Genomic DNA, 18,820 nt, shown 5'->3' with positions numbered 1-18,820 from the left:
AGCATGCACAAAGACCCAGGCTCAATTCCTTGGTACCACATACATAGAAAAAGCCAGAAGTGATGCTGTGGCTCAAGTGGTAGAGTACTAGCCTTGAGGAAAAGCCCAAGGACAGTGCCCAGGCCCTGAGTTCAAGTCCCAGAACTGGCCAAAAAAAAAAAAAAAAGAATTTGTTAGCTCTCTAGGCGCTGAGTTCAAGCCCTATTACCAGTACATATGCCAAAAAAAAGTTTATTTTAAAGCAGATTTCTAGCTTTTGAAAAGAGTACTAGATTGGAATTTATAGGTTTAATGTTGCATTGGCACTATGTCAACTAGCTGTGAGGTCCTGGACAACTCACTTAACCTCTCTGTTTCCTTATCTATCAGATGATTCATAAGGATCATTCTACCTCTAATTTTAGGTCTATACAGTTTGATTTAAGTCCCAGATTCTAACTAAGTTCTTTATAGTATTTGACAAGAAACTGAAAGTTTTTAGCCAATTCATATTGAATGACTCCTTTCTCCATGACTTTTGTCACTTGGGATCTCAAGGATGTTTTGTCAGGTGTTGGCCCTCTCTCCACAGGTGACACATTATTGCAGGCACTGGATTTCCTGCCCTTGCTCACCCAAACAGTGGAGAAGGCAGCGTCCCAGAGCACTCAGGTTTCCACCGTTACTGAAGGGGTCGCTGCTGCCTTGCTGCTCTCAAAGCTTTCTGTGGCTGATTCACAGGCTGGTAAGGGTCCACAGCGCCCAGGACCATAGGTAACCAGGATCCTTCTCAGGGTCCCTGGAAGCAGTGACTTGACATTTGGCACCAGCTCGTCAGTCATGGGCTTGATTGTCATCTGCAGAGATGAGACTTGGGGTCATAATGAGAAGGCAACTAGGGGACTGTGAGCATCCTTTGCTCTGTTGCTCCAGAATGTGGGTGTGGAGCTAATGGATCTGTGTTTAGTATCAGCACCTACTTTCCCTCTTCATTGAGTATAAAACAGTGTGACAAGGGGCCAGGAGTATGGCCTGGCAGTAGAGTGCTTGCCTAGCATGCACAAAGCCCTGGGTTTGATTCCTGGGTTACCATACACAGAAAAAGCCAGAAGTGATGCTATGGCTTAAGTGGTAGAGTACTAACCTTAAACAAAAAGTGTCTAAGACCCTGAGTTCAGGGTCCCAGGACTGGCAAAAAAAAAAAAGAAAATGGTGTGACAAGTTCTTCTTTAGACTATATTACTATATTACCAGTAATAATGCCTTGGAAATGATTCCCAATCATTATGATAGGAAGAGCCTTTCATTTTTTTTTGTAGTTTTCTAATAGTTCATATTTTACTAGTTTACTGTTAGTTAGCTTTCTGTGGCTGTGACAGTCCCTGAGAAGGTTAGTGTAAAGGAAGAAAGGTTATTTTGACTCACGGTGTGTAGTCAGTTGTCAGTTGCCCCTTATCTTTGAACCGGTAGTGAGGCATTGCATCATAGTGTGCATACATACCCAAGGACCTCACCTGATCTTCTAAAAATTTCACTACTTGCTGATGACGCCATCAACTGGGGAGCAAGTCCTTCTTATTTGGGAGACTCCGTGAATCTGTCACAATCTCCTACTCCCTTCATATGCACATACATGACCTTGTTTCTGTTGTGAAAAATGGAGTTCTATACTGCATGTATTACTATGCATTCCCTTTGAATGTGCTGAGGTTTAGGCTACCATGATAATAGAGAGTAGGTATAGGATGGTGAATATGACCTCACTGGCACATTTTAGTGTGCATACGCTGGAGAAGCAGGGAGATAAAATGTAGTTTATTATAAAATGTAGCACTGGGGTAGTTTTGAGAGACAGTACTAGTTGAAGGATGGGAAAGACTTTATGAGGGAAGAAGCATTTGTACTAGAGCCCTGGCCTAGAAAGACCCAGTTAGAAAGTACCGAGAGAGTTGTGCTGTAGGAACCGAAAGTATTGCAGAGTGGATAGGTAGGAATTTCAGAGGAGAAGCCACATGTGCAGCAGGAATTTATTCTCAAAGGAAGGGCAGTGTGACCCTAGGAATGACCCAGACCTTGAGGGTGCTTCACCTTGTAGGCTCCATCCTCCATTGTGCTCTGTATCATGGGCTAACCCTTGCTTTCTTGTAGAGGCCAAGTTGGTCAGCTTTTGGCAGCTGGTTGTGGATGAGAAGAAGCAGATTTTCACTTCAGAGAAATTCCTACTCCTTGCTTCCGAGGATGGTGAGTTTCTTAGAACCAAGTTTGGCCTCAAGAGAGAACCTATCTATCCCTGACTTGTTCAACCAGTCACTTCTACAAATGCCAGAGATCTGGCCAGCAGCTTGACTGTGGTTCAGAGTGGATTCATTCCTGAGGGAGTGTTGGGATCAGGAAGCCAGGGGAATGAATCTAGGCGAACTGTGCAGTCAGAGCAGTGACGCTTGTGGAGCTGTGATATTAGCTGTAATTATAGCTGATTGGATAATTGTTGCTGTCTCAGGTCTTTTTATATTAGGGGTTGCTGAGAAGCATTTGTAGAGTGTGAAGGCACTACTCCCCCACTAGGAGACACAGAAACTACTAGTTTCTACACTAGCAGAAAAGAAATAACTGATCTCCAAATGTATGTGTACAATTCTAGGTTTCCTTAGAGTAGTCTGCAACTAATTAGTGATTTGAAATTCTTCTGACTCACAAATCACAACATTCCATTAATGAGATACAACTGTTAGTCACTTCCTGTTTTTTTTTGTTTTTAGAATTTTAATTTAAAAAATACATTTAGAGCCAGTGCGGTGACTCACATCTGTAATCCTAGCTACTCCTTTAGTGATTTAGTAATCACCCCTTTAGTGATTGGTGGTGGTGATGGCAGTCGTGGTAGTCATCATGGGGCTTGAACTCAGGGCCTGAATTCTGTCCCTGAGCTTTTTTGCTCTAGGCTAGTACTCTACCACTTTGAACCACAATGCCACTTTTAGTTTTCTTGTGGTTCATTGAAGATGAGTCTCACAGACTTTACTGCCTAGGCTCTCTTTGAACTGTGATCCTCAGATCTTAGCCTTTTGAGTAGCTAGGATTGTAGCTATGAGCCATGGGCTTAGTGATTTTTTTTTTGTTGTTAAAATAATATATCTTTCTTATTCCTAAATGTATATATGAATAATAAAGCAAAGAAAAATGAATTGTAACTTCATAGCTACATTTTGGGGTTAATGAGAGAGAAAGAGACATTTAGCTATTTTAAAAAACACTCTCCACTATTTCTTCTCCTTGCAGCCCTTTGTACTGTGTTGCATTTGACTGAGAGACTTTTTCTTGACCACTCGCATAGACTCACCGGCAACAAAGTTCAGTACGTGTGGGTTGCTTATTTTGTCCCTTGGGCTGAACAAGGCAAGCCCTTAGAGGGCTTGGAGGAGTGGATGTGGTGGGCTGACTGGAAAGCCCTGCTCCCTGGTGCTCCAGGACCATCTATCCCTGTGCTTGCAGGCAGTACTACCGGGCCATAGTGGCAGTGCTCCTGAGCCGCACCTGGCGTGTGCGTAGGCAAGCTCAGCAGACGGTTCGGAAACTGCTGTCCTCTCTTGGGGGCTTTAAGCTAGCCAGTGGCCTCTTGGAGGAGCTGAAGACTGTCCTTACATCTCACAAGGTGAGGTTGTATGGAGCCTAAACTCAAGCTTTGGGTCTGTGCAGCCAATTTATTGGCTTATATCTTGGGGCTTTAGTTGGACCACTCCTGAACTGTTCTCATTCAGATGCTGAGGGATACCAGAACCTTCTGCTGTGCCCTTGAGCTCTTGTAACATCTTTCATACAATTCCTTGTCATTGTAGAGACCCCTTTGCTCATCCTTTTTCTCTTTGAATCTTTATTCTTATATAATTTTTTTTTAAATTAAGTTTTTGGCCAGTCCTGGGGCTTAAACTCAGGGCCTGAGCACTGTCTTTGTGCTTTTTCAAGGCTCACACTCTACCACTTGAGCCACAGCACCACTTCCAGTTTTTTTTTTTTTTATGTATGAGGAATCGAATCTGGGTCTTTGTGCATGCTAGGCAAGCACTCAACCATTAGGCCACATTCCCAGCCCTCTTTTATAGTTTTAAAGCACTTAATAAATTTTAATGCACTTTCTCCCAGTTTCCCTTTCACTTTTTTCACAGTATCTTTTAAGGCAGATAGGACTTATGATCTTTATTTTATATGAACTGTCTGGAGTTCCACAAGAAGTTGAGATGACTTGGATGGAGACTCCCGGCAGTATTGGGAGGAACTGGGAATCGACTCCAGAGCCCCAGCTCCTGGTTCAGTGCTCTAGCTGCCATGCCTCACTGCTTTCCTCTGTAAGCCAGTGACAGACTTATGGGCTTGAGCAGATTACATAGACCAGTTGTCCATTTCCTTCTCTGTTTAGTCTTTTTAAGTGGGAAGTCATACTTGTATCTAGGTATGTCTCACAGCACAGTGTGACTGGAAGATGCAGTGTCGTTGGTAGATTTCCTTCACAGGGCTGTAAGCATTGGGGACTCATCCATTGTTTCTCTGTAGGTGCTGCCCATAGAAGCTCTAGTGACCGATGCTGGGGAGATGACTGAGGCAGGAAAGACCTATGTCTCTCCACGAGTCTTGCAGGAGGCTCTGTGTGTCATCTCTGGGATCCCAGGACTTGAGGATGATGTTTCTAGTACGGAACAGCTGGCCCGGGAGATGCTAATCATCTCCCATCACCCATCCTTAGGTCTGTGGCTCTAATGGGTATGGGAGTGGGAGAGGCTGTTGGACTTCCTTGGGCAGGGCGAGAGCAGTCTGGAAAGACAGATTCAAGGAGGCCATTCCCTTGCAGTGGCAGTACAGTCTGGACTCTGGCCAGCACTTCTCACCAAAATGAAGATTGACCCAGAAGCCTTCATCACCAGGCAGCTGGATCAGATCATTCCTAGGATTGCTACACAGAGTCCCCTGAACCAGGTGATGGGCATGTGAGCTGGTTCTGGTTTCTAGTTGGGGATGAAGGAGACTTTCCTCACAGGGCACAAGAAGGCACAGGGTATGATAAGATGTGGAATTGGACCCTTGGTTGTAAGTGACAGAAATGAAAATTTATTTAAGCATCAAAGGGAACTTCTTTATTTACCTATGAAATCAAGGATGTGACTAGCTGGGGGTGATGGTGGAACAAACTGTCAACTGATACTGCTTGGATAGCGTGGATGGATGCTTTTTACTCTGTTGAGTTCAGCTTCTCTTGTCTCTGCTTTTTATACTGGTGCAGCCTCAGTCTTTCTCTGGCTGGTAGAAGGGAGCTGCTAATGTTCTGTGCTCATACCTTGTTACCTCATTGCTCCAGCAGGCATGGGGGCTCCTCCTTGGTCAGCCTGACTCACATTCTTACCTAGGCCTGTCCCTAAACCTCTCTTGGTCTGGTTATGTACACAACTCCGGAAAGGATTGGGGGGCTTCACTTGGATCCTGGAGATTGAGGGTATTGAAGGAGTTTGTGTGTTCCGCTCCTTCCCCCAAATCAGAATGCCGTTAGCAGGCTAAAGATAAGGGATAAAAGCTTGCTGATTAGGGAAGGCACAAGCCACAGTTGTCTACTGGTGGACAGGTAGAGATAGGAACGGGGGCAATACCAAGGACATTGAGGTATTGTGGGACTCAGTTTTGGTGCTGGTTTGGTACAAACTGATTCTGTCTGTATTTATCTGGCAGTCTTCCATGAATGCCATGGGCTCCCTTTCCATCTTGTCCCCGGATCGGGTCCTTCCTCAGCTCATCAGTACAATTACTGCCTCTGTGCAGAACCCTGCACTGTGCTTGGTGACTCGGGAGGAGTTTGCCATCATGCAGACTCCTGCCGGGGAGCTATTCGACAAATCCATCATCCAGAGGTAAGATTGACTCATGGGCATAATTGTCTTTCCTACCCCAACCCTAGTTTTCTTGCCAACATTTGTTTTGTAGAGTCTTTGTGAGGAACCAACAAAGCAAACTGTCCATTGGGCAATTGCTTTGTTTGTTTCTGGCCCTTAGGCCCTAAATACCAGTGCATCCATCATTTTGCACAGTCCTGACTAGCTGGGCACCAGGTGTGATGGTGTGTGCTTGCAGTCTTAGTACTTGGGAACCTGACGAAAGCTCTGAGTTCCAGGCTGGCCTGGGTTACACAGACGCCCTGTCTACTTTGAGACTCTGTCTCAAAAAGCAAAAAAAAAAAAAAAAAGTTGAAATTGGAGGGTGTATAGCTCGGTAGTAGACCTGCCTAGCATACAAAAGGTCCTGAGTTCAGTGTCCACCAAAAAATTAAAGCTAGTAGTGATCTTATGGCTTGGTGGTTCTTTTCAAGTTAGCTAATCACCTGTATTTTAGTGCTCAGCAGGATAGCATAAAAAAGGCCAACATGAAACGGGAGAACAAAGCTTACTCATTCAAGGAGCAGATCATTGAGCTGGAGCTGAAGGAGGTGAGTCCACAGAGGCTTGCCCCTGAAACCCAGGGCACATGCCACTGCTCTCTGGCCATACTTCCTTTGCCATTCCTCTGCCTCCACTTAAGGTAAACCAATTTCTTACTTCAGTGCTTGCTGCTCAGTTCTGTGCCTGCCTCCCTTCTTGAAGCCTGGGCTCCATCTTGACTCCTGACAACAGATGTGGTGCCTAGCGTCTGAGGAATCCCTAGTTGATTGACACAACTTAGCTTTACAAATTGTGCCTGTCTCAACCTTGGAGATGAGATTTTTCTTCTCTTTGACATCTCAGCTCACACAAGTGCTTCCTTTATACCCACCGCTTCCTCTTTCAGATATCATACGTTAGTTCATTAGTTGTATAAGGGGGGAGGGGTGATTCCATGGTAATACTTATACATATACATACAATGTTATGACTGTGTCAGCCCTACCGCCTTTGTTGTTATCCCCTATCACATTTTCCTCTTCCCAAAACAGTTTCACCAGGGCCAGGAGTGTGGCCTCATGGTAGAGTGCTTGCCTAGCATGCACGAAGCCCAGGGTTCAATTCCTTTGTACCATCTACATGGAAAAAGCTAGAAGTGGTGCGGTGACTCAAGTGGTAGAGTGCTAGGCTTGAAAAAGCTCAAGGACAGTACCCAGGCCCTGAATTCAATTCCCAGGGTGGTCCCTAAAAGAGACTTTCACCAGTTTTTATTGTTCTGTTTCATCCATGTGAACACATCGCTTCAATCATCATCTCATGCTCATTCCTTGTGACTTTTCTTATGCTTTGCCCTCTTGTTTGTATTTGCTCACTTGTTTCTTGTTTACCTTTACCCATTAAAATGCCATTGCCTTGAGAGAAAGGACCGTGTGTGTGTGTGTGTGTGTGTGTGTGTGTGTGTGTGTGTGTGTGTGTGTCCTGGGCCTTGAACTTGGGCTTGGGTTCTTAAGGCTAGAGCTCTACCACTTGAGCCACAGCACCACTTCTGGCTTTTTTCTATATATGTGGTACTAAGGAATCGAACCCAGGTCTTTGTGCATGCAAGGCAAGCACTCTACCACTAGGCCAAACTCCCAGCTCAAGAAAGAACTTTTAACTGTCTCCCCTGAAGCCTCCCTTCCCTTTCCTATCTAGAAAAGTGTGTGCTATGATGTATGTGCACAGTTAATACTTGACTCCTGCCTGATGGTCTCCAGCTACCTGAGTAGGTTTTTCATGCTGTTGGAGAACTTCTGTAGAGAACATGTGTACAGGAGGCTGTTCTGAATATGAAGCCATGTGGCCACCATCACACACAGTAGAGATCATTGAGAGCTTTTATCTCTGAGATCTGAGCCAGCCTGAGAAGGAAAGACTTTTATCTCCAATTAACTACCAAACAGCCAGAAATGACACTGTGATTCAAAGTGGTAGAGTACTAGCCTTAAGCAAAAAAGTTCACATGCGTGTACATATAAATCCAGAGTAAAAGAGGCTGGGAATGTGGTTCCCTGGGTAGGTTGTCTACATAACATACATGGGGCACTCATTTCAGTCCCTATTACCGCCAAACATTTGCCTGAAATGTGGTATTTATTTATTTATTTTTGTTTCTGTCTCTGTACATATCCAGTGGCCATGGACGTTTTAGTTGGGGAGGGAAGCTACATGGGTGGACCTGGAGCTGGTGGTGTTTTCTGTGGACGCAGCTTGCCTTCCTCTGGTAGATAAGCAGGTCTGTTCCCTGGAGATGGAATTGGTTTGCTAACTCTGACCCTTCAGGAGATAAAGAAGAAGAAAGGCATAAAAGAAGAAGTGCAGCTGACCAGCAAGCAGAAGGAGATGCTGCAGGCCCAGCTGGACAAGGAGGCACAAATCCGGAGGCGACTACAAGAGGTAAGTGTCACCATTACAGGCTCTTGGTTGAAAGTATTGAGTGACCTATCCCCATTTTTAACTGTCATACAGTAGAGCCCTCTTGACCTGCCCTCTGGTTGACTCTGCTTACAGCTGGATGGGGAACTGGAGGTGGCATTAGGACTGCTAGACACCATCGTGATCAAGAACCCATCTGGCCTGACCCAATACATCCCAGTTTTGGTTGACTCCTTCCTACCCTTGCTGAAATCTCCTTTGGCTGCTCCCAGGATCAAGAGCCCTTTCCTGTCTTTGGCTGCTTGTGTTATGCCCCCTAGGCTCAAGGCTTTGGGTTAGTTCTGTTCACTGACTGTGGGGTTGGCCCAGAGGAATGTAGGAGTTGGGCTGGGATGCCCCTGGGTGCTTGTGGAGAAGCTGTGGTAATCTAAGCAGCTGAATTTTGTCTCCATGAGGAAGCAACCTTTGAAATGTCCAACTGGATGTGCTTAGGAGTGGACATGTGTCCATTTTGTATCCTTTTTGCCTTCACTCTGAAGAACAAGTTTTAGATGCTAGTCAGCGTCTTACCTTTCTGTAGCAGATCTCTAGGTGCTAGAGATCAAGCCTATATAGCATGCTAGACAGGCAGTCTACTAACTAAGCCATATCCTTAGGCCTCCAGCAGATTTAAAATTAGGAAATTAGCAGTTCAGTGGTATTGAGGATGATTTGCTGCAATGTGGCTTTTCATTGCAGCCATGCATCAGATATACAAGTGCAATCCCAGCACTGAGGAGGCTGAGGCAAGAAGATTTCGAGTGCCACATCAGCCTGGGCTATACAGTGAGCCCTTGTTTAAAAAAACAAAATGAAGCTGGGTGAGGTAATTCATGTCTGTAATCCTAACTACTCAGGAGGCTGAGATCTGAGGACTGCGGTTCAAAACCAGACTGGGCACTAAAGTCCATGAGACTCATGTCTAATTAACCACTAGAAAACAGGAAGTGGCACTGTAGCTCAAGGGGTAGGGCTGTAACCTTGAGCTGAAGAGCTCAGGGATAACGCCTGGGCCCAGAGTTCAAGCCCCACCACTGACAAAAAGAAAAAAAAAAAAAGGTCCTCACAAGGATAGCTCGTGCCTATCTCCTTATCCTTTGACAATATCACAAAGATTGAGTTGAGAGATTAGGTTTAAGAAAGGGTTTTATTCATAGAATTAGGTACCTCTACTGTGGGTCCCTGATTTGTGTCAGGGCCAGATTCTGTACCTTTGTGTGAGTCACTCCTTCCTGGGCCTCTTTTTTTCCACAGGCATTTTGGTGAGCCATGTGACACTGCGTCTGCTGAAGCCAGAGTGTGCTCTGGATAAGTCCTGGTGCCAGGAAGATCTGTCAGTGGCCGTGAAGAGAGCAGTGACTCTGCTGCACAGTCACACTATCACCAGCAGGGTGGGCAAAGGCGAGCCAGGTGAGAGACTGGATAGGGCCAGGGACACAGGAAGGAATGGCTGGTGTGGAGAGTGAGAGGGGTTACAATGTCATCCAGACTTCCTGAGCCTATGGCCTTGGGTAGGCAAGGTTTCTTTCCTGGCATTGGTCTGAAAAATGAGGGTTGTCCGAGTCCAGTCTTGGTATTCAGTGAGTCACTGTGATTCTATTAAGGGTTTACTTTGGCGTCTGCTTTCCTGGAATCTCACTTTCTGAAAGTGTGCAGTGTTAGGGGTAGAAGTAGGATCAGCTTTAGCTTTGGACTACTAGCCATCATCTCTATGTTGTACCAGGTGCTTCTAGGTGTCTGAAGAGCCTTCAGTTTTCTTCTTCACTTGCCCTAAAGCTGCATGGGCAGCAGTGGTCCAGGTCCAGCCCACTCCAGGATTATGGTATCACTTGCTATTGCAGATGCTGCACCCTTGTCCGCACCAGCCTTCTCCCTGGTCTTCCCACTGCTGAAGATGGTGCTTACTGAGATGCCCCACCACAGTGAGGAGGAGGAGGAGCAGATGGCCCAGATTCTCCAGATCCTCACTGTTCATGCTCAACTGAGGACCTCCCCTGATACTCCACCTGGCCGTGTGGATGAGGTTGGCATGAAACTCTGTAGCGCCTTTATTTGAAGGGGACTCAGGGAAGCAGGTGCTCATGACATTTTATAACCCGTAGACAGTTCTGGTGGGGAAATAGAGGATGTGTTTATACCCATAGCAGCAGCCCACATGGTGTGGTGAGTGTCTTAATACAAAAATGGGTCATGCTGCTTCTTCGTGACTTGCTATGCTGGGTCTCCAGTGTGTACTGACCTGATTTAATGATTTCATCAGTTGTATAAAAGCCTGCACTATGCATGCACCATGGTTCTTTTTTCTTTTTCTTTTTTTCTTGCCAGTCCTGGGGCATGAACTCAGGGCCTGAGCACTGTCCTTGGGCTTTTCTTGAGGCTAGCACTTTACCACTTAAGCCACAGCATCACTTCTGGCTTTTTCTGTGTGTGGAGTACCAAGGAATCGAACCCAGGTCTTCATGCATACTAGGCAAGCACACTACCACTAGGCCAAAATCCCGGCCCCTCTTTTTTCTTCCCTCCTCTTTTTTTTTTTTTAGCCAGCCTGGGCTTGAACTCAGGGCCTCGGCATTGTCCTTAGACTTGCTCAAGCCTAGAGCTACCATTTGAGCCATAGCACCACTTCCAGCTTTTTCTGTGTAAGTGGTACTGAGGAATCTAACCCAGATCTTCAAGTATGCTAGGCAAGCACTCTACCTCTAGGCCAAACTCCTGTCCCCATGCACCATGTTTGTAATGGGTTTTGTGCCAGTCCTTGGGCATGAACTCAAGGTTGGTGCTCTACCACTTCAGCCACACTGAATTAACCGGCATTTTGCTGGTTAGTTGTACATAAGAATCTCCCTGAGGGGCCGGGAGTTTGGCCTAGTGGTTAAAGTGCTTGCCTAGCATGCACGAAGACCTGGGTTCGATTCCTCGGTACCACATACATAGCAAAAAAAGCCGGAAGTGGTGCTGAGGCTCAAGTGGTAGAGCTCTAGCCTTGAGAAAGTCCAAGGACAGTGCTCAGGCCCTGAGCTCAAGCCCAGGACTGGCAAAAAAAAAAAAAAAAAAATCTCCCTGACTTTTCTGACTAGATTGGCTTTGAACACCGATATTCAGACCTCAGCCTCCTAAGTAATATGAGCCATCTGACCCTGGTTGCGTACACCATGTTTTATTTAAATCTAGCCATTGATGGATATTTTAAAAGCAGCTTTCCCTTTGTGGAACAGCACTATCATGTGCCATTTCCCAGGTACATGCCCTGTGCATGTAGGCGAGCTCAGCATAGGACATGTGTCGAATGTGAAAATGCTAGGTTTTGTGGCATGTATTGAGCTATCTACTCATAAGGGTTCCTTTTTCCGCAAAGTTAGTTCAAGCTTGGTAGTGTAAATATTGCTAGTGATGGTTGATAAATTTTATTTTTCTTGTAAAGTAAAATATATAAAAATGGTAAATTTTTTTTTTCCCCTGTGTATGTGGTACTGAGGAATCAATCCCAGGGCTTAAACCCAGGGCTTCGTGTATGTAAGGCAAGCACTCTACCACTAGGCCATACTCGCAGCTTCCACATGAGATTTTAAACCATGGATGTTTCATTCTTCTGTGGATGAGTGGATGCTACTTCGCCGGTCCCAGGCATAGGTTTGGACCTTCTCCACAGACTTACCCCAGCCTGTTTGCTGTTCTTCTCCAGAATGGCCCTGAGTTGCTGCCTCGTGTAGCCATGCTGCGTCTGCTGACCTGGGTGATCGGGACTGGCTCGCCCCGACTGCAGGTGATGTGTTCTCCAATCGGCTGCTCTGTGATTGATTCAGATCCTGACTGTAGGTCCTGACATGAGTGGTTAAGTCCTAGTTCTCTCTAAGAGATCATCTCTCACTTTGGACCAAGCAATAGGTCTGTTTTTGACAAACAGCCAGCTGTTCTCAGCTGTGAGGGATTTTGTATGGGTGCCACTACTTTGTGTGGTGAGGTACCGGTCTTAGCCCCAGTAGGGTTCTGAGCCCTCTGTGGGCCCCTCACCCATCACCTGGTCCTACAGGTAACTGATTGGTTGAACTCAACAAATGGGTTGATGTCCTCCGCAGGTTTTGGCTGCAGATACACTGACCACTCTGTGTGCCAGCAGCAGTGGTGAGGATGGCTGCGCCTTCGCAGAGCAGGAGGAGGTGGATGTACTACTCTGTGCCTTGCAGTCCCCATGTGCCAGCGTGCGTGAGACTGCACTCCGGGTGTGTGCCTATGCCCTCCAGGGGCCATTGTGGTGTCCCTTGTCACAGTGCAAGTATTTGAACTGCATGATGGGAAATTGGGAGAATGCCCCTCACCCTGATGACAGGTCCTAGGGGCAAGGAGAAAAGGTCATAGGGTAGTTTGGGTGCCTTCTAAGAACTGGAAAACTAAGCATGTTGTAGGGAAGGGGGAGAAAGGGGAAAAAGAGGATGAAGATGACGAAGAGAAGGAGGAGAGAGAAGATGTGGAGAGAGGAGCTAGAACACTTGAACTTAGGGCCTAGGTGCTGTCCCTGAGTTTTTTTGTTCAGGGTTAGTGCTCTTGAGCCATGCTTCCAGTCTGGCATTTTGTTGGTTAATTGGAGACAGAGTCTCATGGACTTTTCTTCTTAGCCTGGCTTCAAACTGAAATATCCTTTCAGCTTCAGCCTCTTGAGTAGCAAGGATTATAGGTATGAGCCACTGGTACCGAGTTGGCATGTTCATTTATTTATTTATTTTTGCCAGTCTTGGGCTTGAGCTCAGGGCCTGAGCATTGTCCTTGGACTTTCTCAAGGCTAGAGCTCTATCGCTTGAGCCTCAGCACCACTTCCGGCTTTTTTCTATGTATGTGGGACAGAGGAATCAAACCTGGGTTGTCATGCATGCTAGGCAAGCACTCTACCACTAGGCCAAACTCCCGGCCCCTGGCATGTTCATTTTTAATTTGTTTTGAATCAAAGGCCTCACCTAAATATCAAACTGGAATGTGAATCTCAGTACCATTACAGCCTGTCTCACAGGATTAGTATATTTCTGCAGCCTCTTAAGTTATTGCTCCAACTTGGCCCATGACAGTTCCCAGATATTGATCTATCTGCTTTTCCTGTTTTTGATATGTGACAAGTTTTCTTTGGGTAAACTGTCAAAAATGATAGTAGTGTGATAAATTTGTCTTAAAGACTCATTTGTAAGAAAGGGGCATGTTTTCTTGTATATATCTTTTTTTGTTTGTTTCTCTTTTGGATGGTACTGGACTTTGTACTAGGTTCCTCATGCCTGCTAGTTAAGTGCTCTGTCTCTTGAGCAATACTTAACCCTTTTGTTTTAGTTATCTTTTTGGATGGGGTCTCATGGTTTTGACCTGCATAGTGATCCTATCTCTGCCTCTTGTTTGGCTGAGTTTTGTCTGAATATGAGCCACCTTTTCAGTTCATGGTTGAGATGGGGTTTCACTATTTTTTTTTTTCTTCCCCAGTTGTGGGGCTTGAACTCAGGGCCTGGACACTGTCCCTGAGCTTTGTGTTCAAGGCTAGTGTTCTACCACTTAAGCCACAGCGCCGCTTCAGCCTTTTCTAAGTAGTTTATTGGAGATAAGAGCCTCACAGTTTCTTGCCCAGGTTGGCTTCCAACTATGATCCTCAGAATCTCAGTGTCCTGAGTAGCTAGGGTTATAGGTGTGAGCCACCAGTACCTGGCCCTGAGCTCTTTGCTCAAGGCTATCACTCTACCATTTCAAGCCACAGAGCCGCTTCTGGTTTTTTGATGGCTAATTGGAGATAAGTCTCAGGACTTTCTTGTCTGGGCTGGCTTTGAACCTCGATCCTCAGATCTGAGTTACCTGAGTAGCTAGGATTTCAGATGTATGTCACCAGCACCCAGCTTCTAGATTTTTTTTTTTAACTAGGCTGTTTTGAAAACTTGATCTTCTAGATCTCTACCTTCCCAGTAGGTAGGATTATAGGCATACATTACCACATCCAGCTCTGTGTTATTCATAGTTAAATTATTAACCATTATACTTAAAAAAAATTCTACGTTCACACCATCAGTACACAAAAGAATTATCATCATCATCATCATCATCATCATCATCATCGGCATCAAGGCCTAACCCCAGAGCCCTGCACATGCTAAGCATGTGGTATCCTTACCTCTTGAGAAGCTATTTGCAGCAGTTCTGAGCATGCCCTGAGTTAAGCCAATTCCCTACCTTTCCTAGACCAGGGCTGTTGGTGGAACTGGGTGTGGTGGTGGGGATATATTTTTACCTGTGCTGTGTGACACGTCTGGAGACATGTCTGCTTAATGAACACTCGAAATGGTGAAAGTGATAGTTAATTTTTTTCATATTTTTAATTAGCACATAGTAATTACAGAAAGTTCTATTGTGAGGATGTTTGTATGTAAATGTAGACTATACTTCGATCAAACTCATTAAATAGTCACATGAGGAGAGTGGTTGCATTCTGAATAACAAAGGCAAGAGTGCAGCTTGGAGACTTCTGAGAGTGAGCCTCACCTAGTCCAATCACTCCTTCACCTAGGGGCTGATGGAGCTCCAGCTGGTGTTACCAACACCTGATAGTGATGAGAAGAATGGCCTGAGCCTTTTGCGGAGGCTCTGGGTGGTCAAGTTTGACAAGGAGGAGGAAATCCGGAAACTGGCAGAGAGGTAAGAAGTAGTGGGAGGCTGCTTTCTCCTGTCCCAACCTCTCAACCTTAGGCAATCCCCAAACCCCCCTGGTCAACCTCCATCCAATGGGAGAAGGGCCTTGGCTGGGGCCAGGGTTGCTAAAGTGGGTTCCTGTAGTTACTTCTCTGACGAGCCCCACCTTTGGTCCCCCACCACAGGCTCTGGTTGACCATGGGCTTGGATCTGCAGCCAGATCTCTGCTCCCTGCTGATTGATGATGTGATCTATCACGAGGCAGCTGTTAGACAAGCTGGGGCTGAAGCCCTCTCTCAGGCAGTGGCTCGGTACCAGCGGCAGGCAGCAGAAGTCATGGGCAGGCTCATGGAGATCTATCAGGAGAAGCTCTATGTGAGTGATGAAAGCAGCAGCTGGGGGCTGGAGGGTGTGATGTTGGGTTGGACTCTGCTCAGCCCCTCATGACTCCAGATAGGAATCTTGGTGTTTATATTTGGTGAGGAGGCCTGTGACTAGTTTTCTTCATTTTATTTTATTTTGTGGGTCAGGGGGCTTGAACTCTGGGCCTGAGCACTGTACCTGAGCTCTTCAGCTCAAGGCTCCTATGACTAGTTTTCTGCCTCAGTCTGGTATCTGGGCTGTTGGTCTGTTCAGCTGGGTAGAGGCAAGCATTGCAGGGCATTTATCCTCTTGTCTGTTACAGAGGCCACCCCCTGTGCTGGATGCTTTGGGTCGAGTGATTTCAGAATCCCCTCCGGATCAGTGGGAAGCCAGGTACATCTCCAGTTCCCATCCTTGTCCAGGGAATGGGCCCTTGTAAGTGGGAGGAAAGAGTGCATCTTGAGTCAGAGAGACCTTACTTCAATGCTGGCTCCTCAGGTGCAACTCTGTGCCTTTGTACATGGCCCTGTTTTTCTTCAGGCCTCTGTTTCTTCTTCTGTGTTCAGGGCAGGATACTAGAACCTACCTCACCTAATGGATGGTGTTTCCCACAGAAGCTTCATGATACAACAGTCTGAATGGCTGGCCCATACACTCCTCTGTTTTGTGTGTGTGTGTGTGTGTGTATAATAGAGTATGGACCTGTCTCCTTTTCATTCCAGAGCATCTTCTGGGGATAGCACGTAGATTCTTTGCACTGGCTGCCTTCTTAGTGCTCTGTAGCTGACAAGAGCAGTACCACATTACCTTTGTGGAATATGTTTTCATTTGGAAACACATTTGTTTCACCTTTCTTCTCTTACAAACTGCCTGGAGATAGAGGGGTGGGCAAGGTACTCACATGCAGGGAAAAGACAGAATGAATCCCTGCCTAAGGTATCAGTAGGAAGGAAGTAAACTGAGGGTAAGTGGCTGGATTTCATGTGACAAGTGAATTGTTCCAGAACATTGGCAAGTGCTGGGTGCTGAGCTTCATTTCCCTGCCAAGTAGTAGTTATGTTTCTGTGCTCCCTGCCTTGTGTGCTGACACAGTTCCATTGATACGGAACATTGGCTGGCCTTCACTCACAAGCTTGCACTTCTTTTCAGGTGTGGTCTGGCTTTAGCCCTCAATAAGCTCTCTCAGTATTTGGACAGCACTCAAGTGAAGCCACTCTTTCAGTTTTTTGTCCCTGATGCTCTCAACGATCGAAACCCAGATGTCCGAAAGTGCATGTTAGATGCAGCCCTTGCGACACTCAATGCCCATGGCAAGGTGAGATGCATTCTGCTAGCTGGAAAGATAGGGGATCCTGAGGTGCTGAGTGCCAGAAATCCCAGTAAGGCACTAACTCCTCATGTACAGTTAACTTTGTGTCTTTTGAGTCAAAAAGTCAAGAGAGTGTGGCCTAGTGGTAGAGTGTTTGCATAGTATGCATGTAGCTTTGGATTTGATTCCCCTATACCACATACATAGAAAAGGCCAGAAGTGGCTCAAGTGGTAGAGTGCTAGCCTTGAGAAAGCCCAAGGACAGTGCTCAGGCTGAGTTCAAGCCCAGGACTGGCAAAAACAAAAACAAAAAAACCAAGAGAGCTGGGTAGCTCATAGGACTGAGACCTGAAGATTGTATAGTTTGAAGTCAATTTGGTAAGGAAAGTCTGTAAGATTTTTGGCTCCAGTTAACCATTAGAAAGCCAGAAGTAGAGCTGTGGTTCAAGTGGTAAACTTATTGGCTTGAAGAAACAAGCTTAGGGACAGCGCTCAGGCTCGGACTGTCACAAAAAAAGAAAAGGACTGGGAGTTTGGCCTAATGGTAGAGTGCTTGCCTATTATGCATGAAAGCCTGGGTTCGATTCCTTGGTACCACATACGTAGAAAAGCCAGAAGTGGTGCTATGGCTTAAGTGGCAGAGTGCTAGCTTTGAGCAAAAAGTCCAGAGACAGTGCTCAGGGCCTTAGTTCAAGCCCCAGGACTGGCAAAAAGAAAAAAGGGGGGGGGGGGGAAGGAAAAGAAATGGGATCACTGAGAGGATGTTAAATTCCTAGGTGCCTCTGTAGTCCGATTGGAATAGTAGGAAAGGTGTGGGTATCACCAGTTGGCTGGCCAGTCATTTGTCTCAGGGACAGACTCAGCTTCCTTTGTCTTCATGGCAGCCTGTGGTATAACCTGTGATTCTGGTGGGCTGGGCTTTCCAGGAGAATGTCAACTCGCTGCTGCCAGTGTTTGAGGAGTTTCTGAAGGATGCTCCCAATGATGCCAGCTACGATGCCGTGCGGCAGAGTGTGGTCGTCCTCATGGGTTCTTTGGCCAAGCACCTGGACAAGAGTGACCCCAAAGTGAAGCCTATTGTTGCCAAGCTCATCGCTGCCCTCTCCACCCCCTCCCAGCAGGTACTTGCTTTCTGGCTTCCAGGAGCCTGCAGAGAAATGGGGAGCTACTTCGGAGAAGCTGGGGGCCTGGTGGGCTCATCAGTGACCAGTCATCCCCTTTAGGGAGAGCCTGGTTCATAGTGGAGTGCCCTTCGGTTCCCACTCATTTACTAGCAGTTGTGTGTGTGTGTGGGGGGGGGGTCAGGGTCTTGTGCTTCCTGTGTTTTGTAAAGGTAAGATCTTGATTACCATGGGAATGCTTGAACCACAGTCGGCCTATGTTGAAGCTGGCCATTTTGGGGATTCTTTCTGTAGACCCACAGTCTCCAGAGTTCAGCTGTGGCTGCCCTGAACCAAGACCCTCCTAGCCTTCCACATGGTCCAGTCACAGACATGCTGCTGTACTCAGCTATGGGTGGAGAAAGGGGTCCTGTGAACTTTTCTGCCCCTACTGGCCTCTAACCTTGGTCTTCCTAGTCTCGGCCTCTGAAGTAGCTGGCATTATAAGTGTGAGCCACCAGCACCTATCTCCTAATGCCAGCTTGTAAGTTGCAGGGCAGAGGAAGGTTTTTGTTCTTTGAAGTATATATATTTACATACAATCTCAGTGATTTTTTTTGCTTTGGAACCCCTTCCTCAGAGTTCCCGCATTAAATTCACAGTTGAAAATAAGTTTTGAAAGTTGTGATCCAATAAAGTGTTAGAAAAACTGCCCTGTAAAAGGCCTGTAACACCTGTAAAAGCTGGTAGCACAATGCTGTGCTTCTCGAGCTGAGACAGAAGGGTAGGATTGAAGGTCTTTTGGTACCACCCAATTTGGCTCTGACCCTAGAGGGCTCAGCCCATTTCTCCCTGTGACTTTGACACATTTTGAAACGGGCTACTTATTTTTAATTTTTTTGATTGGTTACTGGGCTTGGACTCTGGGCCTTGAGCTTTTCAGCTCACGGCTAGCACTCTACCACTTGGAGCCACAGCATCACTTCCGGTTTTCTGATAGCTAATTGGAGGTGAGTCTCAGGGACTTTTGTGCCCGGGCTGGCTTGTGACCCTCAGATCTCAGCCTCCTGAGT

General features: G+C 46.4%; 1 protein-coding gene across 1 annotated transcript in view; it reads left to right on the top strand.

Moving 5' to 3' along the window:
* Gcn1 (GCN1 activator of EIF2AK4) overlaps positions 1 to 18,820 on the top strand; it is a 57,028-nt gene that overhangs the window by 15,028 nt on the left and 23,180 nt on the right. The window contains exons 15-33 of the mRNA XM_090320244.1: positions 572 to 724; positions 2,128 to 2,220; positions 3,259 to 3,334; positions 3,472 to 3,631; positions 4,528 to 4,717; positions 4,823 to 4,947; positions 5,692 to 5,870; positions 6,349 to 6,442; positions 8,196 to 8,309; positions 8,424 to 8,622; positions 9,582 to 9,737; positions 10,169 to 10,350; positions 12,010 to 12,090; positions 12,404 to 12,547; positions 14,854 to 14,981; positions 15,161 to 15,350; positions 15,661 to 15,731; positions 16,488 to 16,653; positions 17,574 to 17,768. Coding sequence (XP_090176370.1) covers positions 572 to 724; positions 2,128 to 2,220; positions 3,259 to 3,334; positions 3,472 to 3,631; positions 4,528 to 4,717; positions 4,823 to 4,947; positions 5,692 to 5,870; positions 6,349 to 6,442; positions 8,196 to 8,309; positions 8,424 to 8,622; positions 9,582 to 9,737; positions 10,169 to 10,350; positions 12,010 to 12,090; positions 12,404 to 12,547; positions 14,854 to 14,981; positions 15,161 to 15,350; positions 15,661 to 15,731; positions 16,488 to 16,653; positions 17,574 to 17,768 — 2,696 coding nt within the window. The remainder of the gene's footprint in view (positions 1 to 571; positions 725 to 2,127; positions 2,221 to 3,258; positions 3,335 to 3,471; positions 3,632 to 4,527; positions 4,718 to 4,822; positions 4,948 to 5,691; positions 5,871 to 6,348; positions 6,443 to 8,195; positions 8,310 to 8,423; positions 8,623 to 9,581; positions 9,738 to 10,168; positions 10,351 to 12,009; positions 12,091 to 12,403; positions 12,548 to 14,853; positions 14,982 to 15,160; positions 15,351 to 15,660; positions 15,732 to 16,487; positions 16,654 to 17,573; positions 17,769 to 18,820) is intronic.

This window comes from Megascapheus bottae, chromosome 28 (genome assembly GCF_031878675.1).
Source record: "Megascapheus bottae isolate mThoBot1 chromosome 28, mThoBot2.hap1, whole genome shotgun sequence".
NCBI lineage: Eukaryota > Metazoa > Chordata > Mammalia > Rodentia > Geomyidae > Megascapheus > Megascapheus bottae.
Note: the sequence above shows the minus strand (reverse complement) of the source record. Positions and strands in the feature narration are given on the sequence as shown.